This window comes from Schistocerca piceifrons, chromosome 6 (assembly GCF_021461385.2).
Source record: "Schistocerca piceifrons isolate TAMUIC-IGC-003096 chromosome 6, iqSchPice1.1, whole genome shotgun sequence".
Taxonomy (NCBI): domain Eukaryota; kingdom Metazoa; phylum Arthropoda; class Insecta; order Orthoptera; family Acrididae; genus Schistocerca; species Schistocerca piceifrons.
This window is the reverse complement of record NC_060143.1, coordinates 292,074,013-292,093,762: the sequence shown is the minus strand read 5'-3', so window position 1 is coordinate 292,093,762 and position 19,750 is coordinate 292,074,013. Positions and strand designations below refer to the sequence as shown.

The 19,750-nt window shown below is 37.7% G+C and overlaps 1 protein-coding gene across 2 annotated transcripts in view; it reads left to right on the top strand.

Annotated features, from left to right (window-relative positions):
• The window catches only part of LOC124802989 (flap endonuclease 1), a 79,358-nt gene extending 61,351 nt beyond the window's left edge, over positions 1-18,007 (top strand). The window contains exon 8 of one of the 2 annotated variants that reach the window (XM_047264090.1): positions 17,626-18,007. In XM_047264090.1, the coding sequence (XP_047120046.1) occupies positions 17,626-17,694 (69 nt within the window). In that variant the 3' untranslated portion in view covers positions 17,695-18,007. The remainder of the gene's footprint in view (positions 1-17,625) is intronic. The other variant, XM_047264089.1, reaches the window with a different exon arrangement.
• The last annotated feature ends 1,743 nt before the right edge of the window (positions 18,008-19,750 follow it).

Here is a 19,750-nt window from a genome sequence, read left to right as displayed (position 1 = left end):
AAGAATTTATCACAAAATTAAAATTGGTTGTAGAAGAATTAGCTCTGATAACTCACAGAAACATAAATGAAGAATGCGGCCAGATGATGAATAGAAGACACAAGAGTGGATAAATGATCTAGCTCAGAAGTTAGAAGAATCAAATTTGGAACAAAAATAACATTTAATTCATAAAATTTTAAGACAAACAATACATAAACATCTCACAATCATCCTTGATAAGATAAGAGAATTTTCAGAAATCAGGGAAATTTTTACAAAAATTTTAGCAGATATCTTCAAAATATAAACTCTTAACATCTATACTGAGAGAGAATTTGTGAAAGTTAGCCCCTAGTAAACAAGAAAACGCAGAGATCCCCATGTATGTTTTCAGCAATCTTTCACATTGTGATGAGTCACAGGAACATTCAAAGTAAACACTGACATACCTGCTGTAACCATCCATGATAATAAACTCTCCAACCATTAAGGGGGTAGAAATCACAATAACTGGACTTAAGAATTACAAGGCAGGCAGTGAAGACAGTGTCGAAAATCTGATTCTGAATCTCCACTACCATCTAATTCAGATGTAGATTTTCAAATAACCCATCCAATATTTTAAAAAGGAGATAAATTGCAATAGGGACAAGAAACAGTCTGGCACTGAAACTTTATGGATACCAAGAAGAATTTTGTGGCACTGAAACTTTATGGATACCAAGAAGAATTTTGCACATACAGAAGCTCTCCAGAGCAAATTTTCAGCCTGAAACTAATAATAGATGTTAAAAGTACAAAGATAAACAGTTCCTTGCATCATCCTTGTATTTTAAAGAAGCATATGATAATATCCACAGACTCACATTTAAGAATTCTCAGAGAAAACAATGTTCATCCAGAACTAATAAAAGTTTTGAATTAACTTTAACCAACCAAATAAAGTTCAGGGGAGAAAGATACAAGTCTTTTACTATAAAGGCTGGCATCAAAAAGGTGATGGATAATCCTCACTCCATTTCATTGTAGAAAATCAAAATCTGCTAAATACGAGCAAAACCGCCAACAAGAACAAACTGCTTGAGGTTTACAGGCACTCTAGGCTTTGGTTTAGAGGTATTTTTTGCTAAGATTATCAGTCTACAAAAAATCACGCTGAAATCAAAGTACCATTTGAGACACTGATATTATGCCTGTGAAACTTCTTGAGTAAGTAAAATCTGCATAAGTGATCAGAAAATGAACACAATGCTGCAATTTTAAATACAATGCAGAAGTCACCACACACAATCTAAGCAAGGAGGCAATATGGATAAGTAGAGTCAACAAAATGAAATGTCGGACAGGTGCGAGTAGTACCTGGTACTTTGATGACTCTGTACAAATTTAATTATGTAAATAATAATAATTATTATTTTGTGTGGCTCAGTGGCCTGGTGCAACTCTTTCTATTGGATGCCACTTCAGCAACTTGTGTGTCTGTAACCTACCGCAGTTATCCAACCAGGGAAAGGGAACAGTTTAACATGGAATCTAAATTGTGCGTTGTTTCTGGTAACTCCTCACATTGTTGAGACCTGATGGCCAGGTTAAGACCTCTGTTTCCCGGTACACACTTACTGCTAGCCCACCAGGACTGACATTTACATAGATAGTTCATTGATAGGTTTTGATGAGTGAGTTTGCAAATATCAAAATATTTGATACATATAGCCATATCTTTTGATTGTATTGACTTAAAGCTTGAGTTATTTAAATTGCCAAAGGAATGTTGACCTTATATCATTTTGCATAAATTTCAACGTGACACCTCTACCTGTTCCTGAGAAGGGGAATCTTGACAGACGGACAACAGAGATTCTATAAGGGTTCCATTTTTACCTATTGAGATATGGACCCTAAAATGGCCAGTTAGTGTTCAACATATAATTAAAAATGCTTCTCAGTAGATATTAAGATCAAAAAGGGCAGTCTTGCGCAGAACAAATTTGGAACCTGGAAATGATTTTACAACACAAACAGAACCTGATAATTACCTTTGTTGACTTCAAAAAGGCGTACGACTCTATCGCCGGAAAACTCCTTCAAAATTCTAGCTGAATACAAAGTATACAACAAAAAACAGACTATCATAGAGCAAACCTTGACCAACACAACCTCCAAAGTAAAGCTCTGTGGGGGACTATCAGAGCCCTTTGAAATTCACCCAGGTGTCCGAAAGGAGATGCCCTCTCACTGCTCCTTTACAATCTAGTGTTAGATAAGGTAATAAAAGAATGGGAAATATCACAACAGTGGATAACCTTAGGAAACTTACAGATTAAATGCCTGGCTTTTGCAGACAATTTGGTGATTGTCACGAAAGGTATAAACGAAACAAAAGAAGCTACTGAAAAATTACATGACATTGCTTCCAAAACTGGACTACAGATCTCTTACGAAAAGACACAGTTTATGAGCACAAAGAAACTCTCATCTCTGAACACAAAGTACGGCATGATTTACAAAACGGCAAACTTCAAATACCTCGGTGAAACACTACAAATGGGCGGACATAACAGAGACTCAAATGAAGAAAGAAAAACTAAACTCGAAAAGGCATGCAAATTAGTGTGGAATCATTACAACAAGAAGTGTATCTCACAAAAAGCCAAATTATGCCACTACAACACTGTGGTGTTCCCCGAAGCACTGCATGCAGCAGACACCACACTAATCCTAGGGCATACACGTATCAGACAACTAGAGAAAATAGAACGGAAAACACTTAGGAAAATATTTGGTGCAACTAACAACAATGGAGTATGGATCAAAAAACCTACAGAGGAACTATACAAACATATGGAGACAATCACAGAAAAGATTAGAAAACGCAGACTACAATTCTATGGACAGCTATACAGAATGCCATCACACAGACTGACCAAACAGATCTTTGACTGGGTAACCACTAGAAACAACAAATGGATGGCAGAGGTATAAAACGACCTGAACCAACTCAACATCACGCCAGACACAATAAATGACAGAATAACATTCAGAAACATCATTAAGAAAAGTAAACTACATGAGATACACCATGACAAACAAACAGGCGTAAAATGAACCGAAGAACGCAAACAAGATCACAGCCGCAATGAAAGAAATATGGGGGTACCAAGATGAAGCCAAAGACACGAAGTGGACAAGAAACATGGACAGAGGACTGGTAACAGAAACACAGCAAGAGAATGAGGGAAGCTTGGGCAGCAAGAAAGGCAGCAAAAGGAATTTAGCCTAACTGCGCTCTTTATGGGCAAAACACCAATTTTTATATTATAACACAAGTTCCAGGAGAAAAGGTCAGTATTCACAGATTACAGAAACAATCATTGAAGCAAAAAATGTCTGCTAAACATGGACTCTGAATGCATATCTTAAGAGCTACGAGCACTTATTCAATAGAAGAGATGTGTTTCAAAGTAGTGAAGATGAAAAACTGCTCATAGTTATTAAGGTATGCACTATATAGAGTCCATGTTTACAGGAAACACGTTTTTTGTGTTTTGGCCCATATGATATGGAAAACGAAGATCTTTAAATAGCAGATTTTGTTTCGCAGTACCGAAAATCGTGAAGTACTTTCAGCTCTTAAGATATGCACTTTAGAGCCCATGTTTATAAGACTTTTTAGCTTTGAATGATCATTCCTCTCATGCAGCTGAATACTGACAATTTCTCCTGGGACATCTACATCTACATCCATACTCCGCAAGCCACCTGACGGTGTGTGGCGGAGGGTACCCTGAGTACCTCTATCGGTTCTCCCTTCTATTCCAGTCTCGTTATCAGGTTCTGTTTGTGTTGTAAAATCATTTCCAGGTTCCAAATTTGTTCCGCACAAGACCGCCCTTTACGGAAGCCTGCTTGGTATTCCCCAATCAAGTGATTGGTCTGGCATTCCAGTCTGTTTAGTAAAACTTTAGAGAGGATCTTGTATATGACTGTTAGTAGGGATATTCCTGTGTAGTTGTTCGGGTCAGTCTTGTCACCTTTTTTGTGTTGTGGGTGAATCAGGGCAATTTTCCAGTCGTCAGGAATTTTCATGGTTTCCCAGATATCTTCCAAGATCCTGTGGATGTCTTGGGTGAGTTCTGGGTCTTTCCAGATTTCCACGATGATGCCGTCTTCTCCTGGTACTCTACGATTCTTGAGTAACTTGATTATTTCTTTAACTACTTCTAGAGTTGGAGGTTCACTATCTGGATTGTACGTGCTTGTTTATGTCATCAATTCTTTCATAGGGAGGTCCGAGTTGAGGAGTTTTTCAAAGTACTTTGCCAGAATGTCATTTTTGGTATTGGTTTCCAGGGTTCCATCCGGTCTTCTGAAGCACAAGTTGGGTGGTTGATATCCACTCATATTTTCTGTGAACGTTCTGTAGAATTTTTTTTTTTATTGTTTTTCGTGAAGTCCAATTCGATCTCTGTCAGTTACAGTCGACTTCGCTGATCTAGTTGCAGATGCAGGCAGCAGAGGACTCCAGGGATACCGGTGCCTATTGTAATCACAAAAAAATCCACTTTCTTCATTTTTCTGTCCCCTTTATCTCAATAAATAAAATGCTTGATACATTCTTCATGTATTAGTCACTCATACAATAGAATACATTGCTATCACAGTACATCCTCCAGCTACATACTCGAAAGTCTGACTGTCTCTCATAAAACAAAAAACAACTGTACTAAAAATTGAATGATAAAAAGTATTCTTTTGTCTGCGCCTTATCACACATTCATAATTAATGTCTTTGCTAATGCATCCGTTCGATCGGTGTTTCATTTTTGCTTTATTCTTAAATAAATATTAGTTAGCGGCATCCTGGGGGTCTTTCATATCATACCTGTACAATGGCCTCCACACTATACGTTGACATGTTATGGAGATGTACAGTCCCCAGTCCACCCCCCCCCCCCCCCCCCCATGTTAACTTATCGTATGTACAAAAAATTAAAATATTACATACATAATATGTGAGTCCATTACATATTTGAATTTAGCGCTGTAACAATAATGTCCAGTTTGTTTCATTCTCACTGTCGGGTTCGCACTGGCTGATTGGACGACGGGAACTGGTTTCCAATGGTCAACATGCTATATGCTGCCATTGCACGTGCGTGCACTCGTTTTCTTGGTGTTGATGTCACGCTGAGTGTCACACTTTCACCTGAGTGCTGTGTATCAAAGAATTTCGATGGCGTTTGTTTTTATGCTGGGTGCAGTGAGTGTGTGCTTTTTGTTCAAAATCCGACGCTGTGGCAGAAGATATCTATTTTTACAGCCCGGATGTCATTACTACCTGTCGTACTTGCATTTTCTGCGGAGAGAACCGTGACCAACAGAATCTGTCAATGAGGTAAGCATCTGCTTGAACAACTGTGGCTCACTTGTCCATGTATCAAGCGTTGTGAGCCACAGTACTTATTTCATTGCACACATATGTTCATGTCATTACACTTAACCGTGCACTTGTTGAAAGACACATATAGCTGTCCAAAATATTGTATAAATTGCTTGTCTTTTAAGTTCATATATAGAGTTTGATTTCCAATAAAATTCATACAAGTATCGAGTTACAACAATATACATAACATGATAACTTATACCTATGGCTGACATTCCATCCATTGGTTATATTACAAACATAAATTTCTAAAGATTTAACGTGTCATAAAAATTTTTTCATTAACTGGGTTCTATCACTACAGTTTGTTTGTTAGTTACGACTCATCTTCATTCATATCACATTTTTTGACATAATACAAGCATATGATATTAGTTGGAGGAAGGCGAAAAACAATTGGAAATAGTACTAAAAACATCGCACTTTGCTGGCCTTAACTACGCTTGACACCGCCTCCTTTGTTTGGAAGGGGAGGAAAGGAAGTACTCATCTACTGGTTCAAGGATTTATGAGGAAATGTTACTTGTACAATCATGGACTAATTGTCAAGGAACTTTGGTTCATTTAAATCATGTGTACCGGCTAATCATTGACAAAGTGTCTGGTTGATTCTTCATGTGTTACTGCTGTGTCCTTCAATTCCTGTGTCGCTTAGTGTAAAGTCTCATGTTTTCACCAACATAGACTTGTTGTTGTTGTGGTCTTCAGTCCTAAGACGGGTTTGATGCAGCTCTCCGTGCTACTCTATCCTGTGCAAGCTTCATCATCTCCAAGTAACTACTGCAACCTACATCCTTCTGAATCTGCTTAGTGTATTCATCTCTTGGTCTCCCTCTATGATTTTTACATTCCACACTGCCCTCCAATACTAAATTGGTGATCCCTTGATGCCTCAGAACATGTCCTACCAACCAATCCCTTCTTCTAGTCAAGTTGTGCCACAAGTTTCTCTTCTCTCCAATTCTATTCAATACCTCCTCATTTGTTATGTGATCTACCCATCTAATCTTCAGCATTCTTCTGTAGCACCACATTTCGAAAGCTTCTATTCTCTTCTTGACTAAACTATTTATCGTCCACATTTCACTTCCATACATGGCTACACCCCATACAAATACTTTGAGAAACGACTTCCTGACACTTAAATCTATACTCGACGTTAACAAGTTTCTCTTCTTCAGAAACGCTTTCCTTGCCATTGCCAGTCTACATTTTATATCCTCTCTACTTCGACCATCATCAGTTATTTTGCTCCCCAAATAGCAAAACTCCTTTACTATTTTAAGTGTCTCATTTCCTAATCTAATTCCCTCAGCATAGTCTTATCTTTCTTAAATACCTGGAACTGCCATTACTCAAGCTTTCATGTAACATGATAAAAATTAACTGGTTTTTGTAAAATCTCGTGCTTAAATGTTTGTGTACTCTGCAGTGAATAGGTAGTGATAATTGTCACGGAAACATACTGTGATGATGTATATATTTCATTTTTCATTTGCCTTATGACCTTTGTATAATTTTCCTTATAACTAAATTGTTTACACGAGGTGCGGTCCGTTTCTTCATTTGGTATCTGCTACACTTGACGTAATTCTCTTCTTCTGCGCCATGACGATGCACTGTTCACTGAAAGAAAAACTTAAAACTGATTGCATTTTGTAGCTCGATGGCCACCGATACATTTGGTCGTTGCATACTTCTGCAGATATTTCCATACCTTGTTTAAATTCATAGACTTTCATGTATTCTGTTACCCATTGTGATTATTCACTCTGCAAAGAAAAATTATTTGACATCTCTCACGGTATTTTGTTGTTAGACCTTAGCTTACACGTCAGGTGTGTTTGTGAGGTGTGTATGTCCTAATAAACTGGTTAAATTCTTTAAAGACTCGTTCTGCTGAGCTTGCTTCTGGGTGAAATAAGCGTACTGATATGTGCTTTATGCCCTCCGAGGTCATACATTGTTTCCACTTTACAAATAACATAGTATTTAATTAAATCTCTGTTTACATATATCAATAGGTTCCTTAGTTCTTTGACAGTAGATGTATTTGCGCAGTATTTCCATTTACTTTGTATTTAGATTAGATATACATTGTCTCCTCTCCTGCTACTGACGTCAGTGTGAATTGATGAGTGCGGACTGTTGAGCCATAAGCTAATTTTGTTTGTACTTACGCTTTGCATGAAGCATGTGTCATCTTTCATTGCTGTTAATTTTTGTGCCTATGTGTACAGATCAAAAGAATCACTTATGCCTATATTCATTACTTTATCTTAAAATACTCTCTAGAAGAAATATTACACTTAGAATTATGTACACTGTGTACAATTACCTAGTGATAAAAAAAAATTACCATGCTTCATCAGCCTCTTCTGGTTTTCTCATAGGCTAATCTGTACGTCCCCGGATATGGCCCTGAATAGAGTAATTGCCGCTTCTTATTTAGTTTGCCAATTTTTGTTGATTTAGGGTGAGTCAGTAAGAGGACTCGTTGCCCTTCAAAAAATTGTGTAAAATGTTTCAGTTTCTTGTTATAAATTTTCCTTCTATACTCGGCCCTGTTTTCTAGTTTTGATTTTGTCTTGTAGTGTCATTTCTGTAGTGGGTACCTTTGGTATGGGTGACACCCACTCATTCATTTGTTTTGTCCGGAACATCAGTTCATTGGGTGCGAAACCTGTTGAAGAATGTGGAAGGTTATTGACAACTTGCATGAAAGGAGTTATGTATTCTACCCATCAGGTGTGTTTGTGAGGTGTGTATGTCCTAATAAACTGGTTAAATTCTTTAAAGACTCATTTTACTGAGCTTGCTTCTGGGTGAAATAAGCTTACTGATATGTGCTTTATGCCCTGTGAGGTCATAAATTGTTTCCACTTTTGCCCAATGAAATATGAAGTGTTATCAGTTAGTAGTATCTTTGATTTATCTACTCTTCTCAAATAGTCTCCCTCAATTCTTCTTCTGATATGTGTGGCTGTTGCATTTTTAATGGCATACATTTTGACGTGTTTCGAGAAAATGTTGTATAGTACTACTACTTGGATATGGACCAGCTATGTCCAGGGATACTATATCTAGAGGGGTTTTTTTTGTGAGTATTGGTTGTAGCTCAGTTTATTTTGACACATTGGACTGTTTTGACTCTTGACATATTGCACACATTCTTATTACCTGTAGGACTTGCCTTCTCAAATTTGGAAAATAAAATAACAATTTTTTCACTACATGTGCTCACTCCGAAGTGTCCCCATACTTCATGTGTGTGTCTTATAAATTCTTCGGTATAATCTTCAGGAACACACACACACACACACACACACACACACACACACACACACACACACACACACCATTGATTAGATTTTTCATGTTTCCTACTAAACAAAACACCCTTGTACTCCTGATACCATTTACTTACCTTTACACCTTCATCTTTCTTAAGGATTTGCATACTTTACTCCATCTGTGATCTTGCTGTTGTATAATTTTAATCTGCTTACAAAACTTACGAGAATCAGACTGTTGTGTTGTACCGTGCATTAATAATGTTCTGATTTCTGCATCTTGCTCTGTTAATTCACGAAATTCCTCTGAACCTAGTGGTAGCCTAGACAAGGCTTCTGCAGTCACATTCTGACTTCCTGACTTCCTTGCCATTGCCAGTCTACATTTTATATCCTCTCTACTTCGACCATCATCAGTTATTTTGCTCCCCAAATAGCAAAACTCCTTTACTACTTTAAGTGTCTCATTTCCTAATCTAATTCCCTCAGCATCACCCGACTTAATTCGACTACATTCCATTGTCCTTGTTTTGCTTTTGTTGATGTTCATCTTATACCCTCCTTTCATGACACTGTCCATTCCATTCAACTGCTCTTCCAAGTCCTTTGCTGTCTCTGACAGAATTACAATGTCATCGGCGAACCTAAAAGTTTCTATTTCTTCTCCATAAATTTTAATAGCTACTCCAAATTTTTCTTTTGTTTCCTTCACTGCTTGCTCAATATGCAGATTGAATAACATCGGGGATAGGCTACAACCCTGTCTCACTCCCTTCCCAACCACTGCTTCCCTTTTTTGTCCCTCGACTCTTTCTCTGGTTTCTGTACAAATTGTAAATCGCCTTTCGCTCCCTGTACTTTACCCCTGCTTCCTTTAGAATTTGAAAGTGAGTATTCCAGTCAACATTGTCAAAAGCTTTCTGTAAGTCTACAAATGCTAGAAACGCAGGTTTGCCTTTCCTTAATCTTTCTTCTGTGAAAGAGAGTATTCCAGTCAAAATTGTCAAAAGCTTTCTGTAAGTCTACAAATGCTAGAAACGCAGGTTTGCCTTTCCTTAATCTTTCTTCTGTGATAAGTCGTAGGGTCAGTATTGCCTCACGTGTTCCAACTTTTCTATGGAATCCAAACTGATCTTCCTCGAGGTCAGCTTCTACCAGTTTTTCCATTCGTCTGTAGAGAATACGCGTTAGTATTTTGCATCCGTGACTTATTAAACTGATTGTTCAGTAATTTTCACATCTGTCAGCACCTGCTTTCTTTGAGATTGGGATTATTATATTCTTCTTGAAGTCTGAGGGTATTTCGCCTATTTCATACATCTTGCTCACCAGATGGTAGAGTTTTGTCAGGACTGGCTCTCCCAAGGCTGTCAGTAGTTCTAATGGAATGTTGTCTACTCCCGGGGCCTTGTTTCAACTCAGGTCTTTCAGTGCTCTGTCAAACTCTTCACGCAGTATCGTATCTCCCATTTCATCTTCATCTACATCCTCTTCCATTTCCATAATATTGTCCTCAAGTACATTGCCCTTGTATAGGCCCTCTGTATACTCCCTCCACCTTTCTGCTTTCCCTTCTTTGCCTAGAACTGGGTTACCATCTGAGCTCTTGATATCCATACAAGTGGTTCTCTGTTCTCCAAAGGTCTCTTTAATTTTCCTGTAGGCAGTATCTATCTTACCCCAAGTGAGATAAGCCTCTACATCCTTACATTTGTCCTCTAGCCATCCCTGCTTAGCCATTTTGCACTTCATGTCGATCTTGTTTTTGAGACGTTTGTATTCCTTTTTGCCTGCTTCATTTACTGCATTTTTATATTTTCTCCTTTCATCAATTAAATTCAGTATTTCTTCTGTTACCCAAGGATTTCTACTAGCCCTCGTCTTTTTACCTACTCGGTCCTCTGTTGCCTTCACTACTTCATCTCTCAAAGCTACCCATTCTTCTTCTACTGTACTTCTTTCCCCCATTCCTGTCAATTGTTCCCTTATGCTCTCCCTGAAACTCTGTACAACCTCTGGTTCTTTCAGTTTATCCAGGTCCCATCTCCTTAAATTCCTGCCTTTTTGCAGTTTCTTCAGTTTCAATCTGCAGTTCATAACCAATACATTGTGATCAGAGTCCACATCTGCCCCTGGAAATGTCCTACAATTTAAAACCTGGTTCCTAAATCTCTGTCTTACCATTATGTAATCTATCTGAAACCTGTCAGTATCTCCAGGCTTCTTCCATGTATACAAACTTCTTTTATGAATCTTGGACCAAGTGTTAGCAATGATTAAGTTGTGCTTTGTGCAAATTTCCATCAGACGGCTTCCTCTTTCATTTCTTAGCCCCAATCCATATTCACCTACTACGTTTCCTTCTCTCCCTTTTCCTACTACCATGACTATTAAATTTTCGTCTCCGTTCACTATCTGAATAATTTCTTTTATTTCATCATACATTTCTTCGATTACTTCGTCATCTGCAGAGCTAGTTGCCATATAAACTTGTACTACGGCAGTAGGCGTGGGCTTCATATCTATCTTGGCCACAATAATGCGTTCACTATGCTGTTTGAAGTGGCTTACCCTCAATCCTATTTTTTTATTCATTATTAAACCGACTCCTGCATCACCCCTATTTGATTTTGTATTTATAACCCTGTATTCACCTGACCAGAAGTCTTGTTCCTGCTGCCACCGAACTTCACTAATTCCCACTATATCTAACTTTAACCTATCCATTTCCCTTTTTAAATTTTCTAACCTACCTGCCTGATTAAGGGATCTGACATTCCACGCTCCAATCCGTAGAATGCCAGTTTTCTTTCTCCTGATAACGACGTCCTCTTGAGTAGTCCCTGCCCAGAGATACGAATGGGGGACTATTTTACTCCGAAATATTTTACCCAAGAGGACACCATCATCATTTAACCATACAGTAAAGCTGCATGCCCTCGGGAAAAATTACGTCCGTTGTTTCCCCTTGCTTTCAGCCGTTCGCAGTACCAGCACAGCAAGGCTGTTTTGGTTAGTGTTACAAGGCCAGATCAGTCAATCATCCAGTCTGTTGCCCCTGCAACTACTGAAAAGGCTGCTGCCCATCTTCAGGAACCAAACGTTAGTCTGGCCTCTCGACAGATACCCCTCCGTTGTGGTTGCACCTACGGTACGGCTATCTGTATCGCTGAGGCACGCAAGCCTCCCCACCAATGGCAAGGTCCATGGTTCTTGGGAGGGCTCTTTTGTCAAATCTTATGAAACATGTTTGTAATTCTCCCTTGCTCCCAGTTCCTGAGAGGTCAATAGCCTGGGACTTTACTACGACCAGTTGGTGTTTTCCAACGGCGTAGTGTGATTTAGTTCGTTACCTGGAGAAATTTCGGTGAGTTGCACTGTGTGTGTACTTTGCCAGTTTGTGTCATTAGCCACTGTGCAGTTATTTTGCTGCCCAAAAGTCAACTGCGGTACTGCGTAAGGCATGGCAGTGTTGCCGCACATCAGCCACTACTGCAGCTGACTGTTTCTGTTTATGTTCGGCATAGGGATGGTGAATTGTAATTTACTCGCACATTGAAGTTACCCATGTTGTTTTGGAAATTTCTTTTAAATCGTTTGTTTTTTCAGTACACTTTACGGTACTCATTACCTCTAGGTATGTAATTTTGGTGTTGTGTGTACCAACTTTGCTTTGTGTTTAAATCACGTTTTACTGACTGATTTACGTGATCATGTTGTTATTGTCTGAAGTTCTGTTGCCCTATGGGGTACAGATCTTTCCTCATATATTAAGTCAATAGAATTGAGCACTGACAGAAAATATTGAGTGTTGTGCTCAGGCATTGACTAATTTTTCTCTAATGTGCGATGGTAAACGACTTTTCAAAATTTTTAACATGTCTACCTGCAATATTGGGTTCACTCAGTAGCATGTCTTGTTCAGGTATTTCTCAAAGTATCCACATAGACTACCGTATTTGCCATTGAATGGTGCAGGGTAGAAAACCTCACGTCTGAGTCTTTCTTGCACTGCCTCAGACCAGTACTTGTTGAGAAAAGCTCATTCAAATTGGGTATAAGTGCTGCAACGTTCGACCATTTCGGTTGCCCATAAGAGCACATCGCCTTGCGTATATCTCACAACAAGACTTATTTTCTGTGCTTCCGCCCAGGTGCGTGGAAATACATGACGAAAAGCACTGATAAATACTACAGGATTCATTCTCTTACTTTCAGTAGTGAATGTAGGAAACTGTTGATGTCTCAGCAAACCTTTGTCTGCAAAAATAGTTGATAAAACACATGGCATTTTCGGTCGTATTTATGTTATTATTGTAGCTACCTGTAATTCTGGCTGGTAATTGTTCAGGTATTGGAGTTGTGGGTATGTTTACATTTGTAATCTACGACTGTCACTGGTCCATGCTGTGTGACTCGTGACAATTTGTGAATAGATACCAACAGGTTGTGGTATGTGCTCGATAGCCTGTGTATTATTTACATGCATAGTTCGAGATGCGGTATTATTTTCTTCCAAAAGATTGCAGATCCTATTTTCTGCGGCTTGCAGGTTAATGTTTACCTTGTTCACGATTTCATTTTTCTTCTCCAGAATACCCTTTTCGACTATATCTGTGTATAACTTACAATCGGTTACTAGCTTCTCTGCAATGGTGTTACCCTCATCTAGCATACCTGCTTCAGCTTCACTAATCATATCACTCAGAGTTTCATTAATCTTCTCTCTCTCCTTCTTTGCACATGCTGAGTCAACTTCTAATGTTGCTACCCTTAAAGTGAGCTCCTTTACAGCTAGAGGTACACCTTCATAGTCTTTATTTAGTTTGTTAACGACAGTGGTTACCTTTTTTACTGTCCAAACCAACTGGTTTTGTGTGGCTTCTATGTGTGTGTTTGCGTCTGTGATTTTCTTTATCTGTTATTCTACTAGATTGTGAGGGTCATTAAAAGAATATATCTTCTGTTTTGACTCCGTAATGTTACTGTTAACTTCAGAAAGTACTTCATGCTTTACCTGTGTTTTCATATCATTCAATTTTTCGTCTATTTCAGTGCGAAAGTTTTTGGTTGCGAAAGTTTTTGGTTAAGTTATCGAATTTCTGTGAGACCGTGTCTTGAAATCCTTGAATACTTGTTTCTGTTCTTGCTTCATTGTATTTAGATCTTGTGTAACAGTGTTTTGCTGCTGTTTTACCATGTTCAATACTTGTGTCATATTACCAATTTTGGTATTCATATTGTGTTTCATATCACTGAAATTGGTGTTCATCTTGTGTTTCATATTATCAAATTTCGCATTCATGTTAGATAGAAATTGCCATTGCGTTAGTTGTACTACTGTGGTTGCTGTCCGCAGTGCTTTCCAAGTTAATGTTTGTGTTGCGAACAAGTGTTATTTGTAACTTGTTGTCACGATTCACATTTTGGTTGCTCTCTAGTATTTCATTCACGAGCAGTATGTCGCTTTGGGAGATGCGTGACATTGTCTCGTCAATTGTAAACAATGTGTTGTCAAGGTCGTTCTGCTGTGGAGCTTCGCTATCATTTGTCACTCCTGCGACACTCATCTCTGATCTACTTAAACCTTCTGCAGTAGGCATGCATGGCGCCTGAACTTCAGTTGTTTGATCTCGCAATTCTACGCCATCTTGGCTGATTGCATTTTTGCTATTGTTATCAACAGTAGTCATATATTTTTCAGCCATGTTATATTAATTTGTAAGAAATAAAAATTTCACAAAATGTTAAAATTTTCCTACATTAATTATTACACTTGATAAATGCAAATTCTGAAATGTTAAGGCCTGTTTTTTTCATCTGTTATGATGTTCAAACTATTGTGTCACAATTCTTTGTTTTACTGACAATTCGTATCACACTGAAAATTTCCTGTAAATTTTTCGCCAGAGGTGCTACCAAGCGTAACCATGCAAGCAACTTGCGTAGCCGTCCTACCTTTGCTGCACTGAATAAAACAACTTACTATGGAAAATTTTACATGACCTGCATCCAATTCTTATTCCTTTCCAAATATTTCTCCTCAATTTTTGCACTTTTCTGATGCTTGCTCCCCATCGTGATTCATGGAAACAGAAAATACAGACAATTAATTTTTATTATTTATTACAATGTCATAGAAATTTCTGACTATGACAATAGTTAACAACACTATTAACGACTGGTGCCCAAAAGTTCTGGCACACAGGATGCCAATTGTAATATATTAAAATAAAAATAATAATATATTAAACTTGAATATATGTATATCTTGCGTTGTTGAAAAGTCTGTTTGTGCTTATCTCAATTTCGTTTAATGATCAGACTTCGCTGATGTAGTTGAAGATGCAGGCAGCAGTGGACTCCTGGGATACCGGTGCCTCTCGTGATCACCAAAAATCCACTTTCTTGATTTTTCTCTTCCCTTTGTCTCAGTAAATAAAAATGCTTGCTATATTATTTAACCATGAATTATTCACTGATACAATAGAATACATCACTATCACAGTACGTCGTCCTGCTGCATACTCATAAGTCTGACTGTCTCTCTTAAAACAGAAAACAACAGTACAAAAAATTGAATGATAAAATGTTTTCTTTTGTCTGCGCCTTATCGTGCATTCATAATTAATGTCTATGCCAATGTGTCCATTCAATTGATGTTTCGTTTTTGCTTTGTTCTTAAATAAATATTGTTAGTGGCATCCTCAGGGGTCTTTCATCATGTTCCTGTACACCCCCTCCTTCCTAATGGCATCTATTGTCCACATTAGTCTCTTATGAAGATTTGAGAGGAGTAAAGATTACAATAAACTTTCTAGTTTACCTAGCTTTCCATGTAGAGTTGACTCCAGTTCTTTTTGTCTAGGGGTCTGATTCTTATAGCTGAAAATGTCATTTTAGGTCCTCACCGTTGGATTGATCTAAATAAATTTGAAGATTGTTGTTGCAGAATTTTTGTTTTTAGGTAATTATATTTTCTCACATTTTAGTGTATCCTACAGTTTTAAAATTTTTACGTTAACAAAGCCGAAATTACGTTATTCGCACAAAATACAAAAATATGTCCGATCACATCAGAAGCATGCTTATGACTCCCACACTCTGCTGAAATAACCATATTTCAAAGGGTTTACAATTTTTCTTAACAAATGAATTTCTACTAGTTTGTTACATTATTAATTTTGATTATTATTTCATAAATAAATCCAGAGATAAGCATAGTAACCAGTACAGTGTTGCCAGTAGTTCATAATTTCAAATGTTTCAAAAAATAATTTTAACTGTACATTCAGAAATAATACTTACTGATTATAACATCGAGAGTAAAACATTTTATAAAGTAGTTCATTTTCACAAATTTTAGATAGAAATATAACATACTGTGTATAAAATTATATGAAAGTTTTTAGAAAAGCAACTGAGATAATATTGACCTGTCCAAAATTCGAAAAATAATACTGGTATCAACAACTACTGTTGAGGAAAAGTAATGCTAAAGGAAGATGATCCGTTACAAACACCATGTATAAAACTGTGACACTCTCAGAGGGTATTTATTCTTAAGAAACTCTGTACCAAATGTAAAAAAAGAAAAGAAAAAAAAAGGAGCTGAATTGCTCCTTAAAACTGAAAAAGTTATATGAAAGTACGTCCTACAACTGCTAGAAAACAGACGTGTAATGACAACTAGTGATGAGAAATCTGGAAAAGTGGAAGGACAATGGAAGCAGTTAAACTTGAAGCAGCAAATATAGAAGACAAAGATAAAATTAACATCCTTTGAAGACATAAAAATTTTCAGCAGGAATGACTACATAGAAAGGCTATAGAGGTTTCAGACAAATTGAAGTGACAATTGGAGCAAATGAAAAGTACTGGGCAGATAAACTCGACCTGTAAAAAATAATGTGAATGTGGAATGATTTACATGCTCCAGTGTGGCCAATAGTGGTGGTGGCAGTGGTAGTAATAAATGGGTGTGTTCTTTGGCCATAGTGTTGACCCAGGCTATCCATTATGAAAAGCTCTTGAGTTTTGTGTTGACAATCTTCAGTCCCAATGAAAATGAGAGATGGCACGAAGAAGAGTGTCAAAAAATGAAGTGGACAGGCAGTGGCACTCTCTCATCCTTTTCTGGTTTGGGTAAAAAGTTCTGGTTAACTTGCTGTGTCAAAAGTTGACCATGAACCTTATATCTAGCCACACTTCTGGTCTTGTGTACATATTTTGTGATCAGTTCTACCAGTTCTCTCTCTCTCTCTCTCTCTCTCTCTCTCTCTCTCTCTCTCTCTCTCCCTCCCTCTCTCTCTTTAAAAAAAGGGTGAATACAGTGACAGAAAATCCTGTGTGGAATACGTTCATTGTACAGATACTTAAAAATGAGCAGTGGCTGGCTAGTCACAGAGAAATAACACTGAAAGAATGTAGATCAGCCTATGAACTTGTTTCGTGATATGTTAGCAGAATGTAGTTTAACAATCAATATTTTCATTCCAGTCACAATGGTTTTCAATTAAATGACAATGACGCTGTTCTTAATAACTGTTCATGTTTTAAAAGTGAGTGAATTTCTCCAATTTTATCTGAGTGTTTCTGATAACAATTGTTTAAATGTGGCTGGCTTACCTTTTTTAGTTTTTAATGTATATGTCAGCTTTATAATATAGTTGCTTAATTAGCAACTCGGACGAAATGAAATGTGTGTGTGCTTGAGTCTAATGTGATCTCTCACATTCTGTGTGAGATTGTTTTTAGTTTATTCAATACTTAGTAATGAAAACTTAAATATTGGTATTATACTAACCACCATGTAGAGCGTTGAGTGGTAGTGGAAGCGGTAGTGGCATTTAGTGGTATTTTCATTCAAGTTGTTCAATAACTGAATAGTGTATTCAATTTTTACAGAGTGAAGAAAAACCAGCTAGTGCAAAGAAGGCAAAAGGAGGAGGAGGGAGAGGACGGAGGCCAAAGTAATTCCACTGTACTGTTGCCTAACGTGTCCAAAATAATGTTGCTCTTAATTGAAGATGTGTCTCCGATTTGTAATCGAACTGTAAAATTTGAAATAGGACAAAAACATATTAAATCACTGTGTCTGTGACATATATTGAAGTGATTGTTGTGATCTCATATCTTTTTGTAATGGATGGCAATCTCTTCAATCATGTTGATTTTTAATTAAATTAGACATAAAAATTATAATTGGATCTGAATTTAAAATTGTGTGTGAATGCTCTTAGATGTGTGGCTCAGATGTAGGTATTTTGATGTTATTATAGGTGCTATAATGCAACACAATAAATAACCTTTAAGTTCACCAACACTTCTTGTAAAGCAGGAGTTTATTTTGGAATGAAAAGCCTAAAGAACCCTAAAACATCAAGGCTACAATTGGGTAATATCTGAACTTTAATAACGTTTAAGAAATAAAAAGGGCATTTATGAAAATTAGTTTTGCAGGAGCGGATGCTGTACAAAGGATTTTGTAGCTGTATAATATTATAAGTAAATAATTAAAAATGTTTTTAATATTGGGTTTAGTAAGTTACTGTGATGGTGAATGAAGTGAAAATATTATGGAGGAAAGTAGGTGATTGTTGATAATACTGCTGACAGTTGTAATTTTGTATATTATAGAATAATTCATTTTAAGCAATGATTCAGTTGACAAACCATTACTTATCTTTAAAAAAAGTATGATGAGTAAATGCACATGAACAGTGTGTGCTGCTAGTTTGTCTTTTGAACACATGCCTTTATTTCGAGAGCAGAAAGTTCATCCCTATTCACACAGCCTTTAATCCCACTGCAGCATTATATTTTTGTCTTTGTGGGTTTCAACACTTCACATAAATCGAAGACAAATCAAATATTACTCTTAAGTTTCTCTTAAAGACAACTGGTTGTTTATCATATTAGTCACCAATAGCCTTCTGTTATAATAGTTTGGACATATTCACCTACATTTTTTAAACAAAGATATGCTAGACAACAATTTTTTATGTTTTTCACATACACACAATTGCTAGACAACAATTTTTTATGTTTTTCACATACACACAATTGGTTATGGAAAAGTGCAAAACTTTTGTTCAAAGCACATATATTATACAGTCAGTCTCTCATGATTCAGTTGTGCCCGACACACCACAAAGAATTTGTCCACGTGAAAATTAGCTTTATGTCTCCTACATTCAAATTAGATTTTTCCACGGTGCTCTCTGTCAACACCACTTACATTTTTCAGAGGAAGCATTTATTTTCGCTGGAAAATGTCCCCAACTCTTGTCATTTGGAGCTTTAGTGGATTTTTCTGTTTTTCTGGATAGTCTGTTAGGCATTATCAGAGGGCATTGCATTCTTAAAGAGCTGCCCCATGATACTGAGCCAAAGCATTATGCACTTCATTCTTTTGGGTGCTATGTTCAATATATAGGTTGTGGGATGGCAGACTAGAACACACTAAGTAGGGTGTTATAAAGTCAAGTTTAACACATATATTTCAGAACGACACAACACACATGAATCACAGAGTAAGTTGACAAGCAAGACGTGTACACGTTAGCATTCGAATGAGCACTGAGTCCCAGTCTAGCGGCCGCTGCTCGGCTGGCCGCTTAGGTGGCCCAGCTGCTGCATGGCTGGCAGACAGCGCCGCACGTAGAGGACGCATGTAACTGCGCGGCGGCACTTTGAATGATCGGCGAGTCACAACACTTTTCCCCCCTCTGAAATTGTTGCACTAGTCCTGATGTAGGTGTCCTGGAGATGGCTAACGTGCATAGGCGTTGTTTGACTCGCTGTAAAGTCTCGAGGAGGGGCTTTCCGCTCGGACGGAAGTGTCCCCGATGATAACGGGTCGAGATGACCGAAGACGTAGGGGTTGAATCTGCTGGGGCCCTATGCACCAATCTGCCCGTTGCGGCAAGTCCAGTTGACATAACAGGAGACATGGGCGATGTGTCAGCGTCCGTTGGAGGAGGAGGCGAGTAGATTGGCTCTGACAGAGGATGGTCATCCGGTCCCTGCA